Source organism: Oncorhynchus gorbuscha, linkage group LG17 (genome assembly GCF_021184085.1).
Source record: "Oncorhynchus gorbuscha isolate QuinsamMale2020 ecotype Even-year linkage group LG17, OgorEven_v1.0, whole genome shotgun sequence".
In the NCBI taxonomy this organism is placed as follows: domain Eukaryota; kingdom Metazoa; phylum Chordata; class Actinopteri; order Salmoniformes; family Salmonidae; genus Oncorhynchus; species Oncorhynchus gorbuscha.
In genome coordinates, this window is record NC_060189.1 from 54,586,712 (window position 1) to 54,609,746 (window position 23,035).

General features: G+C 44.2%; 1 protein-coding gene across 1 annotated transcript in view; it reads left to right on the forward strand.

Moving 5' to 3' along the window:
• The first annotated feature begins 5,717 nt into the window (after positions 1 to 5,717).
• The window catches only part of LOC124001182 (glycine receptor subunit alpha-3-like), a 109,148-nt gene continuing 91,830 nt past the window's right edge, over positions 5,718 to 23,035 (forward strand). Inside the window, exon 1 of the mRNA XM_046307786.1 lies at positions 5,718 to 6,217. Coding sequence (XP_046163742.1) covers positions 6,147 to 6,217 — 71 coding nt within the window. The 5' untranslated portion in view covers positions 5,718 to 6,146. The remainder of the gene's footprint in view (positions 6,218 to 23,035) is intronic.

A 23,035-nucleotide genomic window follows, 5' to 3' on the forward strand; every position in this document is an offset into this window, starting at 1 on the left:
GGTGTTGTTTCCTCTCTATACCCTGTAAACACTATGACGCTGTTTCGAGTCTAGTTCATAATTAGATACCTTCTGAAGTATTTGAATGTTTATGTATGTGATCATTTGCCAGTTCAACCCATTTTGGCAGGCAGTGTTCATCACAATACTCAAACCACCAGCAGTGGGTAGAGGTGTTACGGTAAACAGGGCAGGATACTGTATTTGCCTCTACTATTAAAAGTGGGAAACGTGGGAATGGCTCCAGACTTCCAATGAGTTCAATCACTCAATTTTCTCCATCTTTTGAGCAACATATTACATATATTATAAAATGTTGGGGTAAAATGAAATGAACAAATCATTGAAACGACTGGCATTCATTTTTTTCTTTTTTTTTTACAATGTGGCTGTGTGGTTGAGTGTATAAAATGCCAATTAAATTCCAATGAAATGTACCATCTTACTACCGCAGAAGTCGGGGGCTCAATTCCTGTTTCTGCCTGTCCCACTGTCACACCTTCTCTGTCTCCAGTTAATAATCTGTCTAAAGAAAGCATTGAAAAAATTACGGTGGAATTCCACAACAAAAAATCCATATTCCCTTATCATCAATCAATATTTAGGCTATAAACCATTTTCATTTCTTTACCATTTGATTGTATGAGAGGCACAGTCTGCAAAATATTGTTTAGTGTTTTGATGCTACCTTTTACATGCACTGAAACCCCAAAAAGTGTTTTCACGACATTCTCTTAAAAACACCAATATTCAGATTTAAGAAGCACTTTGGGTGTTTCAGAGTACTTCAACTGTTTTAAACCACTTTCTGTGTATCATAACACTTGCATTAGGTTTATATTCAAACACCCTCCAAACACCATATCTCAGGCTAGGTACACTACCTTTCATGGTTTCATTACACAATCATAGTGTTTTGAGAATATTTTGACAGCGTATAATTTAACCGGTCAATCCTCCTTTCTCTTTCTCTCTTAAATACACACACCTCCCTCTCACACCATCATCACAGTGACATTGGAGAGGGCTGTGTTCCTCACACCTTCAGCAAGCTATCACTAGCAGCCCTTGGCATTACAGACCTGTCCTGATCTGTGGTATAGTCATCACAGCTGTTGAGGAACCAGCACTAGACCACACTACACTTCAACACCCCCCCCCCCATCACCTTGGCAACATCAATAAATCATTACAGACCATTCTATGGACATCAGGGTTCGACCGAGTTCAACAGCAATTTTCACATGTGTAGAGACTGGATTTGTGATAGCATCAGTAAAGCCTGTCAAACTGACAGGGACAGGCCAAATAGTCTGAGTGCATGAGTGCTCTGTTTGGCAGGCTAAACTTGGAGTGCATGCCTGCTGCCCCATGCCTGCTTATCATCTGAATCCAGATCGGTTTGACAAAAACATGGCACAGGACATTTGATTGTGAATGTGTGTGTGTCTATAGTACAGCACACACAGATGCAACCACCTCCACCCAGCTGTGCTGAACACCCTGCCCATGGCACCACACTGCCAGTCCCCATCAGCCTGGCATCATACACCCCCTTTTTACTCACGATCTTACTCGTCATCCCGTGTGTGTGCGTGCAGATCCGACTTGTAATATCCCATAATATCATATGCATACGGATGTTCTCAATATTGTAACCATGAACGGACATATTACTCATATGAAGGTAAGCTTTGGTTGAAACGTCACATTCCCTAGCAGTAACTCTATCCTAACTGTCCATGTTCTAAAATCCATGAATGTACTATTTATTTATTTATGAAGCTTTCCTGACTGCTTTGCTCATAGTCATAGTAGTGGATAATGATACTTGAAATCAATCATGACTAACATTCAATCTTGTTGTTTTGTAATATTCTGTGTAAAATAGTAAATAGTCACGTGTGTCCCCAGACAGCCCAACCACTCACTGGCTACGCATGCCTCTCTCTAATATCAATATGCCTCGTCCATTACTGTCCTGGTTAGTGATTACTGTCTTATTTCACTGTAGAGCCTCTAGCCCTGCTCAATATGCCTTACCCAACCATGTTGTTCCACCTCCCACATATGCGATGACATCACCTGGTTTAAACGTCTCTAGAGACAAAATCTCTCTCATCATTACTCCATGTCTAGGTTTACCTCCAATGTACTCTCTTTCTACCATACCTTGGTCTGTACATTATGCCTTGAATCTATGCTATCGTGCCCAGTAACCTGCTCCCTTTACTCTCTGTTCCAAACATGCTAGATGGCCAGTTCTTTTAGCCTTTAGCTGTACCCTTATCCTACTTCTCCTCTGTTCCTCTGGTGATGTAGAGGTTAATCCAGCACCTGCAGTGCCTAGCTCCCCTCCTACTCCCCAGGTGCTCTCATTTGTTGACTTCTGTAACTGTAAAAGCCTTGGTTTCATGCATGTTAACATTAGAAGCCTCCTCCCTAAATTGGTTTTACTCACTGCTTTGGCACACTCTGCCAACCAGGATGTCTCTGCTGTGTATGAATCCTGGTTTAGGAAAACCACCAAAAACCCTGAAATCTCCATTGCTAACTATAACGTTTTCCGCCAAGATAGAACTGCCAACGGGGGCAGTGTTGCAATCTACTGCAAAGATAGCCTGCAGAGTTCTGTATTACTATCCAAGTCTGTACCCAAACAATTTGAGCTTCTACTTCTAAAAATGCACCTTTCCAGAAACAAGTCTCTTACTGTTGCCGCTTGCTATAGACCTCCCTCTGCCCCCAGCTGTGCCCTCGATACCATATGTGAATTGATTGCCCCCCATCTATCTTCTGAGCTCGTGCTACTAGGTGACCTAAACTGGGACATGCTTAACACCCCGGCCATCCTACAATCCAAGCGTGATGCCCTCAATCTCACACAATTTATCAATGAACCTACCAGGTACAACTCCAAATAAACACGGGCACCCTCATAGATGTCATCCTAACTAACTCACCCTCCAAATACACCTCTGCTGTTTTCAACCAAGATCTCAGCGATCACTGCCTCATTGCCTGCATCCGTAATGGGTCAGCGGTCAAACGGCCTCCACTCGTCACTGTCAAACGCTCCTTAAAACACTTCTGCGAGCAGGCCTTTCTAATTGACCTGGCCGGGGTATCCTGGAATGACATTGACCTCATCCCGTCAGTAGATGATGCCTGGCTATTCTTTAAAAGTGCCTTCCTCACCATCTCAGCATGCCCCATTCAATTTTTTTTTAAAAAACTAGGAATAGATATAGTCCTTGGTTCACTCCAGACCTGTCTGCCCTTGACCAGCACAAAAACATCCTTTGGTGTTCTGCATTAGCATCGAATAGCCCCCGTTATATGTAACTTTTCAGGGAGGTTAGGAACAAATATACACAGACAGTTAGGAAAGCTAAGGCTAGCTTTTTAAAACAGAAATTTGCATCCTGTAGTACTAACTCAAAAAAGTTCTGGGACACTGTAAAGTCCATGGAGAATAAGAGCACCTCCTCCCAGCTGTCCACTGCTCTGAGGCTAGGAAACACTGTCACCACCGATAAATCCACTATAATTGAGAATTTCAATAAGCATTTCTCTACGGCTGGCCATGCTTTCCACCTGGCTACCCCTACCCTGGTCAACTGCCCGGCACCCTCCACAGCAACCCGCTAAAGCCCCAACCATTTATATTTTACCCAAATCCAGAGAGCTGATGTTCTGAAAGAGCTGCAAAATTTGGACCCCTACAAATCACCTGGGCTAGACAATCTGGACCCTCTCTTTCTAAAAATGATCTGCCGAAATTGTTGCAATTCCTATTACCAGCCTGTTCAACCTCTCTTTCGTATAGTCTGAGATTCCCAGAGATTGGAAAGCTGCCGCGGTCATCCCCCTCTTCAAAGTGGGTGACACTCTAGACCCATACTGCTACAGACCTATATCTATCCTACCCTGTCTTTCTAAGGTCTTCGAAAGCCAAGTTAACAAACAGATTACCAACCATTTCGAATCCCACCGTACCTTCTCCGCTATGCAATCTGGTTTCAGAGCTGGTCATGGGTGCACCTTAGCCACGCTCAAGGTCCTAAACGACATCATAACCGCCATCGATAAGAGACATTACTGTGCAGCCGTATTCATCGAACTGGCCAAGGCTTTCGACTCTGTCAATCACCACATTCTTACTGGCAGACTCGACAGCCTTGGTTTCGCAAATGATTGCCTCGCCTGGTTTACCAACTACTTCTCTGATAGAGTTCAGTGTGTCAAATCGGAGGGCCTGTTGTCCGGACCTCTGGCTGTCTCTATGGGGGTGCCACAGGGTTCAATCATTGGGCCAACTCTCTTCTCTGTATACATCAATGATGTTGCTCTTGATGCTGGTGATTCTCTGGTACACCTCTACACAGACAACGCCATTCTGTATTCTTCTGGCCCCTCTTTGGACACTGTGTTAACTAACCTCCAGACGAGTGTCAATGCCATACAACTCTCCTTCTGTGGCCTCCAACTGCTCTTAAACGCAGGGTAAACTAAATGCATGCTATTCAACCGATCACTGCCCGCAGCTGCTCACCTGTCCAGCATCACTACTCTGGACGGCTCTGACTTAGAATACGTGGACAACTACAAATACCTAGGTGTCTGGTTAGACTGTAAACTCTCCTTCCAGACTCACATTAAGCATCTTCAATTCAAAATCAAATCTAGAATTGGCTTCCTATATCTCAACAAAGCATCCTTCACTCATGCTGCCAACATACCCTTGTAAAACTGACCATCCTACCGATCCTCGACTTCGGTGATGTCATCTATAAAATAGTCTCAAACACTCTACTCAACAAACTGGATGCAGTCTATCACAGTGCCATCCGTTTTGTCACCAAAGCCCCATACACTACCCACCATTGCGACCTGTACGCTTTCGTTGGTTGGCCCTCGCTTAATACGCGTTGCCAAACCCACTGGCTACAGGTTATCTACAAGTCTCTGCTAGGTAAAGCCCCATCTTATCTCAGCTCTCTGGCCACCATAGCAGCACCCACTCGTAGCACGCACTCCAGCAGGGAGACTCATATCTCCCTCACTAGCTTTAAGCACCAGCTGTCAGAGCAGCTCACAGATCACTGCACCTGTACATAGCCCATCTATCTACCTACCTCATCCCCATACAGAATGTATTTATTTATCTTGCTCCTTTGCACCCCAGTATCTCTACTTGCACATTCATCTTCTGCACATCTACCATGTTTAATTGCTATATTGTAATTACTTAGACACCATGGCATATTTATTGCCCTAACTCCCTTATCTTACCTCATTTGCACTCACTGTATATACTTTTTGTTTTCTTTTGTTCTACTGTATTGTATTGTATTCCATGTGTAACTCTGTGTTGTTGTATGTGTCGAATTGCTACGCTTTATCTTGGCCAGGTCGCAGTTGCAAATGAGAACTTGTTCTCAACTAGCCTACCTGGTTAAATAAAGGTTAAATAAAATGTTAAACAAATGTGTAAGCTATGGCTGCTATAGCTTACACATGAGGCTGATCTGGACAGCAACTCGACAAGTAACATCTAATAAATGACAACAAATTCGTGCTGTAATATGTCAATGAAACAGAGCGAGAGAGAGAGAGATGGGGGATGCTCATGCAGTAATGACGTTCCACATCAGTGCTTGTCTAATTGAAGCTTTAGCGTGGCTCTGCTGGAACATTTATAGGAGCGAGTGGAATAATGCGCTGTCAGTCACCGGTGCCCGCGCGCGTCTGGGGCGGGCTCTCTATGCCCCCGCTCTTCAAGACCGCTGAGATGTTGTGAATGTGACAAGAATCTGTTCAGCCTCCGAGCGCTACCCCAAATTACTGGTATTCCTACTTTAGAGTCGTATTTCAGAATATACTATGCTCTCTTGTTGGTGTCGTTGCTAGGTCGGTAAAACCTGTCCAGTTATGAGTAGTGAAGTAGATTAGTATTATGTGGGATTCCGAAACTGTTATGCGTTTGCGTTTACCGTGCGCCACGAGCCTGCCGCGTGTTGGATTGTGTCGACATCAGTTGGAGCACTGTCCACGGTGCTGAAAGTCAAGAGTCTTACCATAAGTGGCGAACAGAGGCAGTTGAGGCGTTCCCGGGTACATGTATATGCAACTCAAATCTTGAGATGACGCGGAAAAGGCTGCACTTTGTAGCTGTATGGGGATTCTTCGCGTGGGAAATAGCTGTGTTGCTAAGGTAAGGGAGTTCGGCAGCAGCCAACATTACGCGGCTTGATTTACTCACACTGATTGTTGAAGTTCCCGAACTGTTTGATTTATGTTAGGTGCTTTGAGTGCGCCAATGATTTGAGTGGTTCGCAAATAGGCTATATGACCCTAAAACACTGGAAGCGTTCAATACGGAGTGGATTTTCCTCTCACATTCTGGGATTGGGCTACAGGCACATAGATATAAGAATCATATCAAGTACAAAAGCCTCTAAGAGAGTCATCTATTCATGATGTTTTATCTCGACAAACATACATGTGGTGATCCTTCCGCGAGGGATTTTGGCCATTGCTCAACAAATCAGTCAGAAACGGTACGATCATGATGCACGTGCAGTTTCGTATTCGTGATAAGTGAATTCGATTTCTGTCTGTATTAAATGTAGACCCTATAAACTGCCTGCGTATTTCTCAAATCCCCGTTTCTCAGGAATTCGATCGTTCTGCTCAGTGTGCTGATCTGATCCTGACAAGGATTTCTCTTCTCTCTCTCAGTAACAGGTGCCGTAATCGAGAAATCTCATGGAATTTCTGGGCCGAGATCAAAGAAAAAGCTGCTTGAATTATCAAAAGAAATTGTATATTTGCATGCAATCCGAATGAGCAGAATTCTATATATATATGTAACACCTTATATGATTGACACCTTATATGATTGACAGTTATTAACGCTTAAACACTAAGTGCTATTGGATGTGAAAGTGAAGGTATTTGTAGATCAAGTTATAACATAAGCTTTCTCACATAGAAACAATCTTTATAGTGCAATTATGGTCCCAGCCAGCCACTGTCATTTGTTATGTAATACAACATGCTGGAGAGGCTGGTGTGTTGGATTTGGTCAAATATTAGGGCTTTAATATATCTCTCTCTCTCTCTCTCTCTCTCTCTCTCTCTCTCTCTCTCTCTCTCTCTCTCTCTCTCTCTCTCTCTCTCTCTCTCTCTCTCTGTCTGTCTCTCTCTCTCTCTCTCTCTCTCTCTCTCTCTCTCTCTCTCTCTCTCTCTCTCTCTCTCTCTCTCTCTCTCTCTCTCTCTCTCTCTGTCTCTCTCTCTCTCTCTCTCTCTCTCTCTCTCTCTCTCTCTCTCTCTCTCTCTCTCTCTCTCTCTCTCTCTCTCTCTCTCTCTCTCTCTCTCTCTCTCTCTCTCTCTCTCTCTCTCTCTCTCTCTCTCTGATACATACACGTGTGTCCACGAAACATGGTATGAAACATTGATAGATACAACAAAAGCCTTTTTCATGTTGATACAACTCAAGCACATACCCAAGTCTACTTACCATCTAGAGAGCAGGTTACACATGTCTGATACACATATGTTTGGTTAAGCCAAGTGCAGTGTTCAGATGTCATTTTGGTTCATGTGTAACAAGTTTGACAGTCTACCCACGTCACAGGGCCATGTTAATTGACATTATGTCAGGCTTGACAAACAGCTATGCTACAGAGCAAACCGTCGGGACCATTCATCGCTACAAAACACACGGCATGTTGCAATATCTTATTTGTGGTAAGCGGGCTGGACTCCCCCTTTCAATAGCTACTCTCTCTCTCTCTCTAAGGATATCTCTAGCCCTCCCACTTCAATACTCTCTTCCCTCTTCAATACTCTCTCTCTCTCTAAGGATATCTCTAGCCCGCCCACTTCAATACTCTCTTCCCACTTCAATACTCTCTCCGGCTCTCATTCCTTCACTGAGTCCTTCTCAACTAAGCACAGTACAACTCCACAGAGGTAATGCAATTGCTGCAAAGTCTAATCCCACTCAAGCCGTGCATCACCAACCACCAACACAAGTCTTCTCATTCAAAGGCCCCGTACATGAACCGTCGTTCAACCTACATTATTTAACAACGCAATGCACTATTCTCGTGTGATGTGTCTGTGATAGTAATGGTCCTCCGCTGGCAACCCCCTGTATTGAATTATTGATATCATGGCTGTGTCCCGAACGGCACCGTAAGCGGTCAAAAGTGGTACACTATTTAGGCTATCGGGTACCATTTGGGATGCAGGCCATGCCTGTTGCCATGTCCCTGACTGGCACACACTGCAATGTGTATTGGTTTAGTGTCAGCTCAGAGTCCAAGGAGACTGGAGAGTTTTCTACAGGGTTTATAGTGTTTAAAGCCTAGACCCCTCAACCAAGAATATGCATCTGACCTATATATCCTCGGGATTCTAATTACACATATAATCTGAGTCCCAGATGGCACCTATTTATTCCTTACATTGTACACTACTTTTGGACCCTGGTCAAAAGTAGTGCACTATTTAGGGAATAGGGTGCCATCTGGGACTCAGATTATATGTGTAATTAGAATCCTGAGGATATATAGGTCAGATGCTTATTTTTGGTTGAGGGGTCTAGGCTTTAAACACTGTTCTCCCTCATCTTCATTACTCTAGGCCTGCATAGCAGCCATTCCATGTTGGAGCACTTTACTTTCCCCTGTGGGTTTGTCACTTCACTTGAATGGCGAAGGGGACTCTTTGCACACTGTGTAGGGCAAGCTATGTACTTGCAAATGAAACATTTATGGGAAAGTCTGTCTATGTTTTGCTGGCCAGATAGATCTTCATCAAGGGAGACATTTCAGTTGGGTACCTAGCCCACTGTTTGCAAAGCTGGCACTGTGCTGGGCATTGTGGTCCGTGAGGGGTGCTAGCTTCCCTCTAGAGCAGACCCTTGTCCTGTACTATGGCAATGTGGAGCAACATGAGCAAACGGTCAGAAACCATTGAAGCGGCATCAGACAGGGTTGTAGAGTTGGTGGCAAGGGGCATGGTGAAGAGGGTAGGGGTAAGCCCTGGTAGGCACCATTTTAGAGGTAGTATTCCACTATAAAGCTCTCTGTCATACCAGGGTTGGGAGAGGAGAGAGAGGTGACCTGGAGGGCAGTACTGCCAGGAGAAGTAGTGGATTCCATTTTTAGCACTCAAATAAAATAAAATTGTATTTGTCACATGCGCCAAATACAACAGGTGTGGACCTTACTGTGAAATGCTGAATACAACAGGTGTGGACCTTACTGTGAAATGCTGAATACAACAGGTGTGGACCTTACTGTGAAATGCTGAATACAACAGGTGTGGACCTTACTGTGAAATGCTTAATACAACAGGTGTGGACCTTACTGTGAAATGCTTACTTACAAGCCCTTAACCAGCAATGCAGTTTGAAGAAAATAGAGTTGAAGAAAATATATACTAAATAAACAAAAGTTTAAAAAATGTAAGTAACACAATAAAATAACAACGAGGCTATATACACTCTTGTACTTTCACGGGATTCCTGACAACACGAGAAGAAAGGGATGTTTGGAAAGCATCTCACATCTCATTCTGCTCTGCTGGAAGTTCGCCTTGTAAGACTTTTGTCCTGCTTCTCAAAATTGAATGACCTCCATTTGGGCTCTTTATAGGATCTGTTTTTTTGAATGCATGTCGTTGCTGGACGGCTTACAAAATGGCAGTCTGAGGGAGAGGATGTTACAGGCAGACTGGAGTTTTGGGAGTTGGATTTTTAGAAAGCAGAGCTTTTAATATTTCACTGTAGATTTCATGCTTGGACTCATTCGTGTCCCCCTGCGGACATTTAGGCAGGCAGTCACTATATTTTGGCGAGTAACTCATATACACCAGGCTTTTCCAAACCTCTCCTGGAGTCAGCCTACTCCCAGCCCTTTCCACTTATTTCATTTATTCCACAATTGGAACCTTATTCAACTAATCAAGTGCTACCAGTGCTGAAGCACATCAAATAAGTATAGCTACATGGCTGTGTGTTCCCGAGGAGAGGTTTGGGGAACACTGATAAACACTGATAGGCTTTTTTCAGCCCAGCCCAGTGAGTCATTAACTTAGAACAAAGAGTTTAAATCACTGATAAACGCAAACAGCTAGGCTTCTTCAGCCCAGCCTCGTGAGTCATTAACATAGAACAAAGAGTCTAAATCACTGATAAACGCAAACAGCTAGGCTTCTTCAGCCCAGCCTCGTGAGTCATTAACATAGAACAAAGAGTCTAAATCTCCAAATCCTCTGTCGGACAATCTGACATGAATGTCACCAGAACCCATGTGGTGTGTCTACTGTGTGTCTGTCTATCTGCCCTCACTGGGACACACACACACACACACGCACGCACGCACGCACGCACACACACACACACACACACACACACACACACACACACACACACACACACACACACACACACACACGCGCGTTTGGTATTGTCCTCCAATCCATCCCCATGTGGTTTAGTTTAACATGCGCTGTTTTACGTGCACTGCCGTTCTGTACGTGCCTGCCCTGTGGGGATTACTAAATGATCTTCGAGGTAAACAGCGAGTGTTCCTACGCCCCACTGGGCATTACCGTGCCAACCAGCGGGCGACACACGCAGGCGGTCTACACCACGCAGAGAGAGAGCACGCTGGAGGAAACCTATTTAAACTGTCATATATGGTAATGATGATATGCACATTCATCCTAAACGATTTACAGTTCAACACCTAGTCATATTTATACATGTGTCCAATGCAGGAATCAGACATCGTAGGGAGAGCACACTGGAGGGAGCCTGTTCAATCTGTAATCTGATAATATCATATAATATGGTTGTTTAGCAGACGTTGTTGCGCAAAAGTGATTAACAGTTGAACATGTAATTATGTTTAGTGTCCCATGCAGGAAATCAAACCAAATCCCAGCTATGGTAGTGCAAATGAACACCATGGTCAGCCAAACATACTGAGGTCACTAAGAAGCACCTTCTTGACTGCTGTCACTCAACTTCATCTCTCTCCTTGTACTATTCAGCACTGACAGTTAAGGTCCTGTGTCGAGAGGGAGATGTGCTGCTGTTAGTGGTGGGGGTGTTTTTTGAGAAGTCAGGTTTCTGTAGTGCGGAACTCTCTCTCTCTCTCTCTCTCTCTCTCTCTCTCTCTCTCTCTCTCTCTCTCTCTCTCTGTCTCTGTCTCTGTCTCTCTCTCTCTCTCTCTCTCTCTCTCTCACTGTCTCTCTCTGTCTCTGTCTCTCGCTCTTCTGTAACTCTCAGCATTCAGGGCATTATAGTGATCTTCCTTTCAGTGACTTTAAAGTTTATTTTGTTAATCAGATCTGCTAGGTTGATGATATTGAACATGTGAATAGATAGATACGTAGATAGATAGATAGATAGATAGATAGATAGATAGATAGATAGATAGATAGATAGATAGATAGATAGATAGATAGATAGATAGATAGATAGATAGATAGATAGATAGATAGATAGATAGATAAATAGATATATAAATAGATGGATGTATGGATGTATGGATGGATGGATGGATGGATGGATGGATGGATGGATGGATGGATGGATGGATGGATGGATGGATGGATGGATGGATGGATGGATGGATGGATGGATGGATGGATGGATGGATGGATGAACTGACTGACTGACTGACTGTGGTATTATCTGCTTTATAGGATGTGGGGGTGGTTATTGTTTACCTGACATCTTCACTGATTGAGGACTCACGGCAAACAAGGACTGATGATTTTAGCAATTAAAACAGTATAATATATCAATCCCTCCCACTCCTCTGTGTCTCAATGTTTGTTTGAGAGTACATTTCCCATCCTACAGCTGATAAGAACATAATGTTTTGGAGGATCTCTTCTAACAGAGCTCCAGCCACCCAAGTCATAGACTGTTCTCTCTGCAACCGCACTGCAACCAATGCACCAAGTCTCAATAGAACCCTGAACAGCTTCTACCCCTAAGCCACAAGACTGCTAAATAGACCAATTGTAATACTGAACAGTAATGTGTTGTTGGCTAGAAGATACCTTTAACCACTTGACCCCTATTTGGTGTACAATTCTAAGTGTAAATGCCAGAGAAACCCTTGGGGACTCCGGAATTGGTGTCAATTATCTGGATACACTTTGGCTACGTTTACACAGGCAGCACAATTCTGGCCTTTTCTTCACTTATCGCTGACCAGCTAGCAAGTGTCTTCACTGATATTTTCAACCTCTCCCTGTCCCAGTCTGTGATACCTGCATTTTTCAAGCAGACCACCATAGACCCTGTGCCCGAGAACGGCAAGGCAACCTGTCTAAATGACTATCGCCCCGTAGCACTCACATCTGTAGCCATGAAATGCTTTAAACGCTTGGTCATGGCTAACATTAACGCCATCGTCCCAGATACCCTGGACCCACTCCAATTTGCATACCGCCTCAACAGATCCACAGATGATGCAATCTCTATTGCACTCCACACTGCCCTCTCCCACCTGGACAAAATTAACCTATGTGAGAAGGCTGTTCATTGACTACAGCTCACCGTTCAATCACTAAGCTAATGACACCTCCCCCTGCAACTGGATCCTGGACTTCCTGACAGGCCGCCCCCAGGTGCTGAGAGTAGACAAACACCTCCGCCACGCTGACCCTCAACAATGGGGCCCACCGAGCTCCCTGCCGTCCATCACCTCTATATCAGGCGGTGTCAGAAGGAGGCCCTGAATGTCAAAGACTCCAGCCACCCAAGTCATAGACTGTTCTCTCTGCAACCGCACTGCAAGTGGTACCAATGCACCAAGTCTGGAACCAATAGAACCCTGAACAGCTTCTACCCCTAAGCCACAAGACTGCTAAATAGTTAAATAGTTAACAGCTACCTAGACTAACTTTTTTTGGCTCATCACATACACTGCTGCTACTGCGTATTATCTATCCTGTTGCCTAGTCACTTTACCCCTACCGAATTGTACATATCTATCTCAATTACCTCGTATCCCTACCCGTCAACTTGGTACTGGTATCCCGTGTATATAGCTTGTTATTGTTACTCATTGTGGATTTATTCCTTGTGTTATTATTTGTTCTATTATGTTCTAAATCTTTCTCTCTGCATTGTTAGGATGGGCCCGTAAGTAAGCATTTCACTGTTAGTCCACACCTGTTGTTTATGAAGCACGTGTTAAATCAAATGTGATTTGATTTAATTTGGTCTTTTTGACCAATCCGATCAGCTCTGAAAAAGATCTGATGTGGAAAGATCGGAAGAGATTGGTCGAAAGACCAATAGCTGGAAAAAAAATATCAGAATTGGGCTGTCTCTGTAAAAACAGCCTTAGTGTATTAGCCTACATCCCAAATGGCAACCTTTTCACTATAGTGAACAACTTTTGATCAGAGCCCTATGTCAAAAGTAGTTCACCATATAGTGAATAGGGTGTCATTTGGGATGTAGGCTTTTTCCTCTAGTGTATTTACAGGCGTGTATCAATCCATTGTGGAAGAATACAAGATGTGACAATAAAAGCTGGATGTTGTGACCGGCAATCTATGTTTTGGGGAAAAGTGATGAGCACTAAGGATTTAAATTGGTTTTGAATGGTGTGCGATTGTGTGTGTCTGAGTTGGTCATGTGGGTGTCTGCTGTCTCTCTGGCCCCTGCACTTTATTGGTTGTCATGAATGTGGCCACACTGGCTTGCTGACTCATACAACCCTGGTTGTGTCTTACACACACAAACACATACACACACTCACACACAGAGTGACTCAACCCTCTGTATCAGGGCAATTGAGTGAGTGGCCTGTGACAAGGTGCTGGACAGGCCTGACAGGATCTCCAGTAAGAAATAAGGCATGAGAACCTGGGGATTGTCATACGATAACTCCCGAGGCAAAGCCCATAGATGGGAGTTACAGCCCTTAGATGGTAATCACAGCCCTTAGATGGGAGTTACAGCCCTTAGGAGGGAGTCACAGCCCTTAGATGGGAGTTACAGCCCATAGATGGTAGTTACAGCCCTTAGATGGTAGTCACAGCCCTTAGATGTTAGTTACAGCCCTTAGATGGGAGTGACAGCCCTTAGATGGTAGTCACAACCCTTAGATGGGAGTTACAGCCCTTAGATGGTAGTTACAGCCCTTAGATGGGAGTTACAACCCTTAGATGGGAGTTACAGCCCTTAGATGGTAGTCACAACCCTTAGATGGGAGTTACAGCCCTTAGATGGTAGTTACAGCCCTTAGATGGTAGTCTCAACCCTTAGATGGGAGTTACAGCCCTTAGATGGTAGTTACAGCCCTTAGATGGTAGTTGCAACCCTTAGATGGGAGTTAGAGCCCTTAGGAGGGATTTACATTTACATTTACATTTAAGTCATTTAGCAGACGCTCTTATCCAGAGCGACTTACAAATTACAAATTAGTTACAGCCCTTAGATGGGAGTTATAGCCCTTAGATGGTAGTTACAGCCCTTAGATGGGAGTGACAGCCCTTAGATGGGAGTTACAACCCTTAGATGGTAGTTACAGCCCTTAGATGGTAGTTACAGCCCTTAGATGGTAGTTACAGCCCTGAGATGGGAGTTACAGCCCTTAGATGGTAGTTACAGCCCTTAGATGGGAGTTACAACCCTTAGATGGGAGTTACAGCCCTTAGATGGGAGTTACAGCCCTTAGATGGTAGTTACAGCCCTTAGATGGTAGTCACAACCCTTAGATGGGAGTTACAGCCCTTAGATGGTAGTTACAGCCCTTAGATTGTAGTTACAACCCTTAGATGGGAGTTACAGATCTTAGGAGGAAGTTACAGCCCTTAGATGGGAGTTACAGCCCTTAGATGGTAGTTACAGCCCTTAGATGGGAGTGACAGCCCTTAGATGGGAGTTACAGCCCTTAGGAGGGAGTTACAGCCATTAGATGGGAGTTACAGCCCTTAGGAGGGAGTTACAGCCCTTAGATGGGAGTTACAGCCCTTAGATGGGAGTTACAACCCTTAGATGGGAGTTACAGCACTTAGATGGGAGTTACAGCCCTTAGATGGTAGTTACAGCCCTTAGATGGTAGTTACAACCCTTAGATGGGAGTTACAGCCCTTAGGAGGGAGTTACAGCCATTCGATGGGAGTTACAGCCCTTAGGAGGGAGTTACAGCCCTTAGATGGGAGTTACAGCCCTTAGATGGGAGTTACAACCCTTAGATGGGAGTTACAGCCCTTAGATGGGAGTTACAGCCCTTAGATGGGAGTTACAGCCCTTAGATGGTAGTTACAGCCCTTAGATGGTAGTTACAGCCCTTAGATGGGAGTTACAGCCCTTAGATGGGAGTTACAGCCCTTATATGGTAGTTACAGCCCTTAGATGGTAGTTACAGCCCTTAGGAGGGAGTTACAGCCCTTAGATGGTAGTTTCAGCCCTTAGTTGGGAGTTACAGCCCTTAGGAGGGAGTTACAACCCTTAGATGGGAGTTACAACCCTTAGATGGGAGTTACAGCCCTTAGATAGGAGTTACAGCCCTTAGATGGGAGTTACAGCCCTTAGATGGTAGTTACAGCCCTTAGATGGTAGTTACAACCCTTAGATGGGAGTTACAGCCCTTAGATGGGAGTTACAGCCCTTAGATGGGAGTTACAGCCCTTAGGTGGGAGTTACAGCCCTTAGGAGGGAGTTACAACCCTTAGATGGTAGTTAAATCAAATCAAATCAAATCAAATTTTATTTGTCACATACACATGGTTAGCAGATGTTAATGCGAGTGTAGCGAAATGCTTGTGCTTCTAGTTCCGACAATGCAGTGATAACCAACAAGTAATCTAACTAACAATTCCAAAACTACTGTCTTATACACAGTGTAAGGGGATAAGGAACATGTACATAAGGATATATGAATGAGTGATGGTACAGAGCAGCATACAGTAGATGGTATCGAGTACAGTATATACATATGAGATGAGTGTGTAGACAAAGTAAACAAAGTGGCATAGTTAAAGTGGCTAGTGATACATGTGTTACATAAGGATGCAGTCGATGTTGTAGAGTACAGTATATACATATGCATATGAGATGAATAATGTAGGGTAAGTAACATTATATAAGGTAGCATTGTTTAAAGTGGCTAGTGATATATTTACATCATTTCCCATCAATTCCCATTATTAAAATGGCTGGAGTTGGGTCAGTGTCAATGACAGTGTGTTGGCAGCAGCCACTCAATGTTAGTGGTGGCTATTTAACAGTCTGATGGCCTTGAGATAGAAGCTGTTTTTCAGTCTCTCGGTCCCAGCTTTGATGCACCTGTACTGACCTCGCCTTCTGGATGATAGCGGGGTGAACAGGCAGTGGTTCGGGTGGTTGATGTCCTTGATGATCTTTATGGCCTTCCTGTAACAACGGGTGGTGTAGGTGTCCTGGAGGGCAGGTAGTTTGCCCCCGGTGATGCGTTGTGCAGTCCTCACTACCCTCTGGAGAGCCTTACGGTTGAGGGCGGAGCAGTTGCCGTACCAGGCGGTGATACAGCCCGCCAGGATGCTCTCGATTGTGCATCTGTAGAAGTTTGTGAGTGCTTTTGGTGACAAGCCGAATTTCTTCAGCCTCCTGAGGTTGAATAGGCGCTGCTGCGCCTTCTTCACGACGCTGTCAGTGTGAGTGGACCAATTCAGTTTGTCTGTGATGTGTATGCCGAGGAACTTAAAACTAGCTACCCTCTCCACTACTGTTCCATCGATGTGGATAGGGGGTGTTCCCTCTGCTGTTTCCTGAAGTCCACAATCATCTCCTTAGTTTTGTTGACGTTGAGTGTGAGGTTATTTTCCTGACACCACACTCCAAGGGCCCTCACCTCCTCCCTGTAGGCCGTCTCGTCGTTGTTGGTAATCAAGCCTACCACTGTTGTGTCGTCCGCAAACTTGATGATTGAGTTGGAGGCGTGCGTGGCCACGCAGTCGTGGGTGAACAGGGAGTACAGGAGAGGGCTCAGAACGCACCCTTGTGGGGCCCCGTGTTGAGGATCAGCGGGGAGGAGATGTTGTTGCCTACCCTCACCACCTGGGGGCGGCCCGTCAGGAAGTCCAGTACCCAGTTGCACAGGGCGGGGTCGAGGCCCAGGGTCTCGAGCTTGATGACGAGCTTGGAGGGTACTATGGTGTTGAATGCCAAGCTGTAGTCGATGAACAGCATTCTCACATAGGTATTCCTCTTGTCCAGGTGGGTTAGGGCAGTGTGCAGTGTGGTTGAGATTGCATCGTCTGTGGACCTATTTGGGCGGTAAGCAAATTGGAGTGGGTCTAGGGTGTCAGGTAGGGTGGAGGTGATATGGCCCTTAGGAGGGAGATACAACCCTTAGATGGGAGTTACAGCCCTTAGATGGGAGTTTCTGCCCTTAGATGGGAGTTACAGCCCTTAGATGGGAGTTACAGCCCTTAGGGGGGAGTTACAACCCTTAGGGGGGAGTTACAACCCTTAGGAGGGAGTTACAACCCTTAGATGGGAGTTACAGCCCTGTGTAGCTCAGTTGGTAGAGCATGGCGTTTGTAACGCCAGGGTAGTGGGTTCGATCCCCGGGACCACCCATACGTAGAATGTATGCACACATGACTGTAAGTCGCTTTGGATAAAAGCGTCTGCTAAATGGCATATATTATTATTATTATTATTATATTAGATGGGAGTTACAGCCCTTGGGAGGGAGTTACAGCCCTTATATGGGATTTACAGCCTTTAGATGGGAGTTACAGGCCTTAGATGGGAGTTACAGCCATTATATGGTAGTTACAGCCCTTAGATGGGAGTTACAGCCCTTGGGAGGGAGTTACAGCCCTTATATGGTAGTTACAACCCTTAGATGGGAGTTACAGCCCTTAGATGGGAGTTACAGCCATTATATGGTAGTTACAGCCCTTAGATGGGAGTTACAGCCCTTAGGAGGGAGTTACAGCCCTTAGATGGTAGTTACAACCCTTAGATGGGAGTTACAGCCCTTAGGAGGGAGCTACAACCCTTAGATGGGAGTTACAGCCCTTAGGAGGGAGTTACAGCCCTTAGATGGGAGTTACAGCCCTTAGATGGGAGTTACAGCCCTTAGGAGGGAGTTACAACCCTTAGATGGGAGTTACAGACCTTAGATGGGAGTAATTCCTACATGTGGTTGTCCACATATAAAAAAAGATGAACAACATGTTTTCAGAAATGTTGTTGTATTGAGTAAATTTGTAAATTAATTTTTCCACCATACAAAATAGTGCGGGCAAAAGTCAGTGGTTAGTTCTGAGATTCTGAAGTTGCTCGCCAAATGGGCTGGTTGTTCATTCTATCCATTCTGTTTGCAGTGGGTAGTGATGCAAAACAAATCACTGGCATGCAGCTATAGAAGGGTTAGCTGACAACGTCACAAAAATTATGCGTGTGCTTCAATGGGGCAGAAGGCCGTGTGTTGTTGTGATTCTGGATGGCCAGATAGCTAGAGACAATGACAAGAAGCTGCAATGTGTGGAGTCGTAGGTGGTTCGTTTCAGCTAGTTTGATATTTTTCTTGATACCATGACTTGTTTTGACAGATGTCACGTCTATGCTAATATGCCCCAAAAAATTGCTGGCTAGCTAACCAACAACAGTAATGACGTATTTTGAGAGACAACAAGTGCTCTTTGTGCAAATATATTTATGTTTTCAATAAACATCAGAGACAAAATCTCATTTACATATTTCAAGTTTTAATGTCACGTGCACAAGTACAGTGAAATGCCTTTATTGCAAACTCCAAACCCAACAATGCAGTAATCAATATCAATGTTGCACTAAAAAGATCAAGGTAGAACAAAAACACACGAGAAATAATAAGAAGACATAAGGACACGAGAAAGTAAGAAGTTATATCCAGGGTCAGTTCCAATACCACATTTACAATGTGCAGGGATTTAGTATTTAGTCAGACACCAATTGTGCAAGTTCTCCCACTTAAAAAGATGAGAGAGGCCTGTAATTTTCATCATAGGTACACTTCAACTATGACAGACATAATTAGAAACAAAAAAAACAGAAAATCACATTGTAGGATTTTTAATGAATTTGTTTGCAAATTATGGTGGAAAATAAGTATTTGGTCACCTACAAACAAGCAAAATTTCTGGCTCTCACAGACCTGTAACTTCTTCTTTAAGAGGCTCCTCTGTCCTCCACTCTTTACCTGTATTAATGGCACCTGTTTGAATTTGTTATCAATATAAAAGACACCCGTCCACAACCTCAAACAGTCACACTCCAAACTCCACTATGGCCAAGACCAAAGAGCTGTCAAAGGACACCATAAAAGACCACTGATAATCTCCCTCGATCTGGGGATCCACACAAGATCTCATCCCATGGGGTCAAAATGATCACAAGAACGGTGAGCAAAAATCCCAGAACCACACCTAGTGAATGACCTGCAGAGAGCTGGGACCAAAGTAACAAAGCCTACAATCAGTAACACACTACGCCGCCAGGGACTCAAATCTTTTCTGGTGTCAACAAAACTAAGGAGATGATTGTGGACTTCAGGAAACAGCAGAGGGAACACCCCCCTATCCACATCGATGGAACAGTAGTGGAGAGGGTAGCAAGTTTTAAGTTCCCCGGCATACACATCACAGACAAACTGAATTGGTCCACCCACACAGACAGCATTGTGAATAAGGCGCAGCAGCGCCTCTTCAACCTCAGGAGGCTGAAGAAATTTGGCTTGTCACCAAAAGCACTCACAAACTTCTACAGATGCACAATCGAGAGCATCCTGGCGGGCTGTATCACCGCCTGGTACGGCAACTGCTCCGCCCACAACCGTAAGGCTCTCCAGAGGGTAGTGAGGTCTGCACAACGCATCACCGGGGGCAAACTACCTACCCTCCAGGACACCTACACCACCCGATGTTACAGGAAGGCCATAAAGATCATCAAGGACAACAACCACCCGAGCCACTGCCTGTTCACCCCGCTATCATCCAGAAGGCGAGGTCAGTAAAGCTGGGACCGAGAGACTGAAAAACAGCTTCTATCTCAAGGCCATCAGACTGTAAAACAGCCACCACTAACATTGAGTGGCTGCTGCCAACACACTGACTCAACTCCAGCCACTTTAATAATGGGAATTGATGGGAAATTATGTAAAATATATCACTAGCCACTTTAAACAATGCTACCTAATATAATGTTTACATACCCTACATTATTAATCTCATATGTATACGTATATACTGTACTCTATATCATCTACTGCATCTTTATGTAATACATGTATCACTAGCCACTTTAACTATGCCACTTTGTTTACATACTCATCTCATATGTATATACTGTACTCGATACCATCTACTGTATCTTGCCTATGCCGCTCTGTACCATCACTAATTCATATATCTTTATGTACATATTCTTTATCCCCTTACACTTGTGTGTATAAGACAGTAGTTTTGGAATTGTTAGTTAGATTACTTGTTGGTTATTACTGCATTGTCGGAACTAGAAGCACAAGCATTTCGATACACTCGCATTAACATCTGCTAACCATGTGTATGTGACAAATCAAATGTGATTTGATTTGAAATCCTGCAGTGCCAGACATGTCCCCCTGCTTAAGCCAGTACATGTCCAGGCCCGTCTGAAATTTGCTAGAGAGCATTTGGATAATCCAAAAGAAGATTGGGAGAATTTCATATGGTCAGATGAAACCAAAATATAACTTTTTGGTAAAAACTCAACTCGTCGTGTTTGGAGGACAAAGAATGCTGAGTTGCATCCAAAAAACACCATACCTACTGTGAAGCATGGGGGTGGAAACATCATGCTTTGGGGCTGTTTTTCTGCAAAGGGACCAGGACGACTGATCCGTGTAAAGGAAAGAATGAATGGGGCCATGTATCGTGAGATTTTGAGTGAAAACCTCCTTCCATCAGCAAGGGCATTGAAGATGAAACGTGGCTGGGTCTTTCAGCATGACAATGATCCCAAACACACCGCCCGGGCAACGAAGGAGTGGCTTCGTAAGAAGCATTTCAAGGTCCTGGATTGGCGTAGCCAGTCTCCAGATCTCAACCCCATAGAAAATCTTTGGAGGGAGTTGAAAGTCCGTGTTGCCCAGCAACAGCCCCAAAACATCACTGCTGTAGAGGAGATCTGCATGGAGGAATGGGCCAAAATACCAGCAACAGTGTGTGAAAACCTTGTGAAGACTTACAGAAAATGTTTGACCTCTGTCATTGCCAACAAAGGGTATATAACAAAGTATTGAGATAAACTTTTGTTATTGACCAAATAATTATTTTCCACCATAATTTGCAAATAAATGTGATCTTCTGGTTTTTTTTTTCTTCATTTTGTCTGTCATAGTTGACGTGTACCGAAGATGAAAATTACAGGCCTCTCTCATCTTTTTAAGAGGGAGAACTTGCACAATTGGTGGCTGACTAAATACTTTTTTGCCTCACTGTATGTGTAGGGGTAAGGTGACTAGGCATCAGGATATATGAGTGTGTGTGTGTGTGTGTGTGTGTGTGTGTGTGTGTGTGTGTGTGTGTGTGTGTGTGTGTGTGTGTGTGTGTGTGTGTGTGTGTGTGTGTGTGTGTGTGTGTGTGTGTGTGTGTGTGTGTGTGTGTGTGTGTGTGTGTGTGTGTGTGTGTGTGTGTGTGTGTGTGTATATATAGTCAGCATAAAAGTGTGAGCATGTTATGTGTGTTGGAGTGTCAGTGAGTGTGTAGAATCCTGTGTGTGTGCATATAGACAATGCAAAATGTAATAAATCAAATAAAACAATCTATACCAACCCATCTGTTTTGCCCCATAGTTGCGCTACGCATCGGTTTTGTTGCTAAACAACCACATTATCTATGCATGCGAGCTACTTGTCCTTTGCTAGCTAGCCCACTAAATCACACCAAGCAGCTGAAATGACAGCCAACTATGTGCACTTTCATTTGTTTTACCTTCGTTTACATTGCCAATTCTTTGCATATATCCATTAATGATCCTGATAAATGAATTGGCGTGGATCAGAGAAGTCACATCACGTTGATATGCATGGAACAGTGGAGATCATAAAAAAGTGCAACATTGTTCCGGAGGTCAGAGGCAGACAGCAAGGTTTAGACAAATCCCAACGGTTGCAAACCAAACGCTAGCCTGGTAGCATGGTGAAATACTGTCTAGACACTTTTTTCCACGGGAGATTAAGATTATAAATTGACTGCTGGGGCTGTGGGAAAGTGGATGCACATTGATCAATCTAATGGAACTGTTAACAGGCATTACCTGGATAATTTGGGGATTGTGGTGCTATAACTCCCTGCTATCAACCAATCGGCTTCCGGGGTCCAAACAACCCGTTTTAAAAATATGTTATAGCAGCTCACATGGTCACTGTGCTCTGACATGGAGGTCCCAGGAGATACGCCCTGGAAGATAGATATCTGCCTGCTAGAACTATCAACCATGTCCCAGGAGATAAGCTCTGGAAGATAGATATCTGCCTGCTAGAACTACCAACCATGTCCCAGGAGATAAGCTCTGGAAGATAGATATCTGCCTGCTAGAACTACCAACCATGTCACATGAGATAAGCCCTGGAAGATAGATATCTGCCTGCTAGAACTAGCAACACTCACAAAGCCTGATAGTGGCTCTTCTAAAGCACTGTTATAAAGCTTTAAGGAGGTTGGAAGGTGTGGTTATGATCTAAGCTCTGGTAGATATCCGCCTGCTGCCATCGAACTAACAACACTTTTAACACAGTCTGACTGGATGTCCCAGTGGACGCTCTAATCTAAAACACTAGTATGCAGCTGGATGGCTTTCTTTGAGATACATGTGACTGTGATGTAAGGTTCTGAATATAAAAAGAAAAAGAGCAACTGTCTGCTTGATGGCTCGTTTCACTGACTTGGCCTGTATTAACATGAGATGGTTTACAAGAGGCACTATGGATTTTTGCCTTGCATATCTACACCAGCTAGCTACTGTACA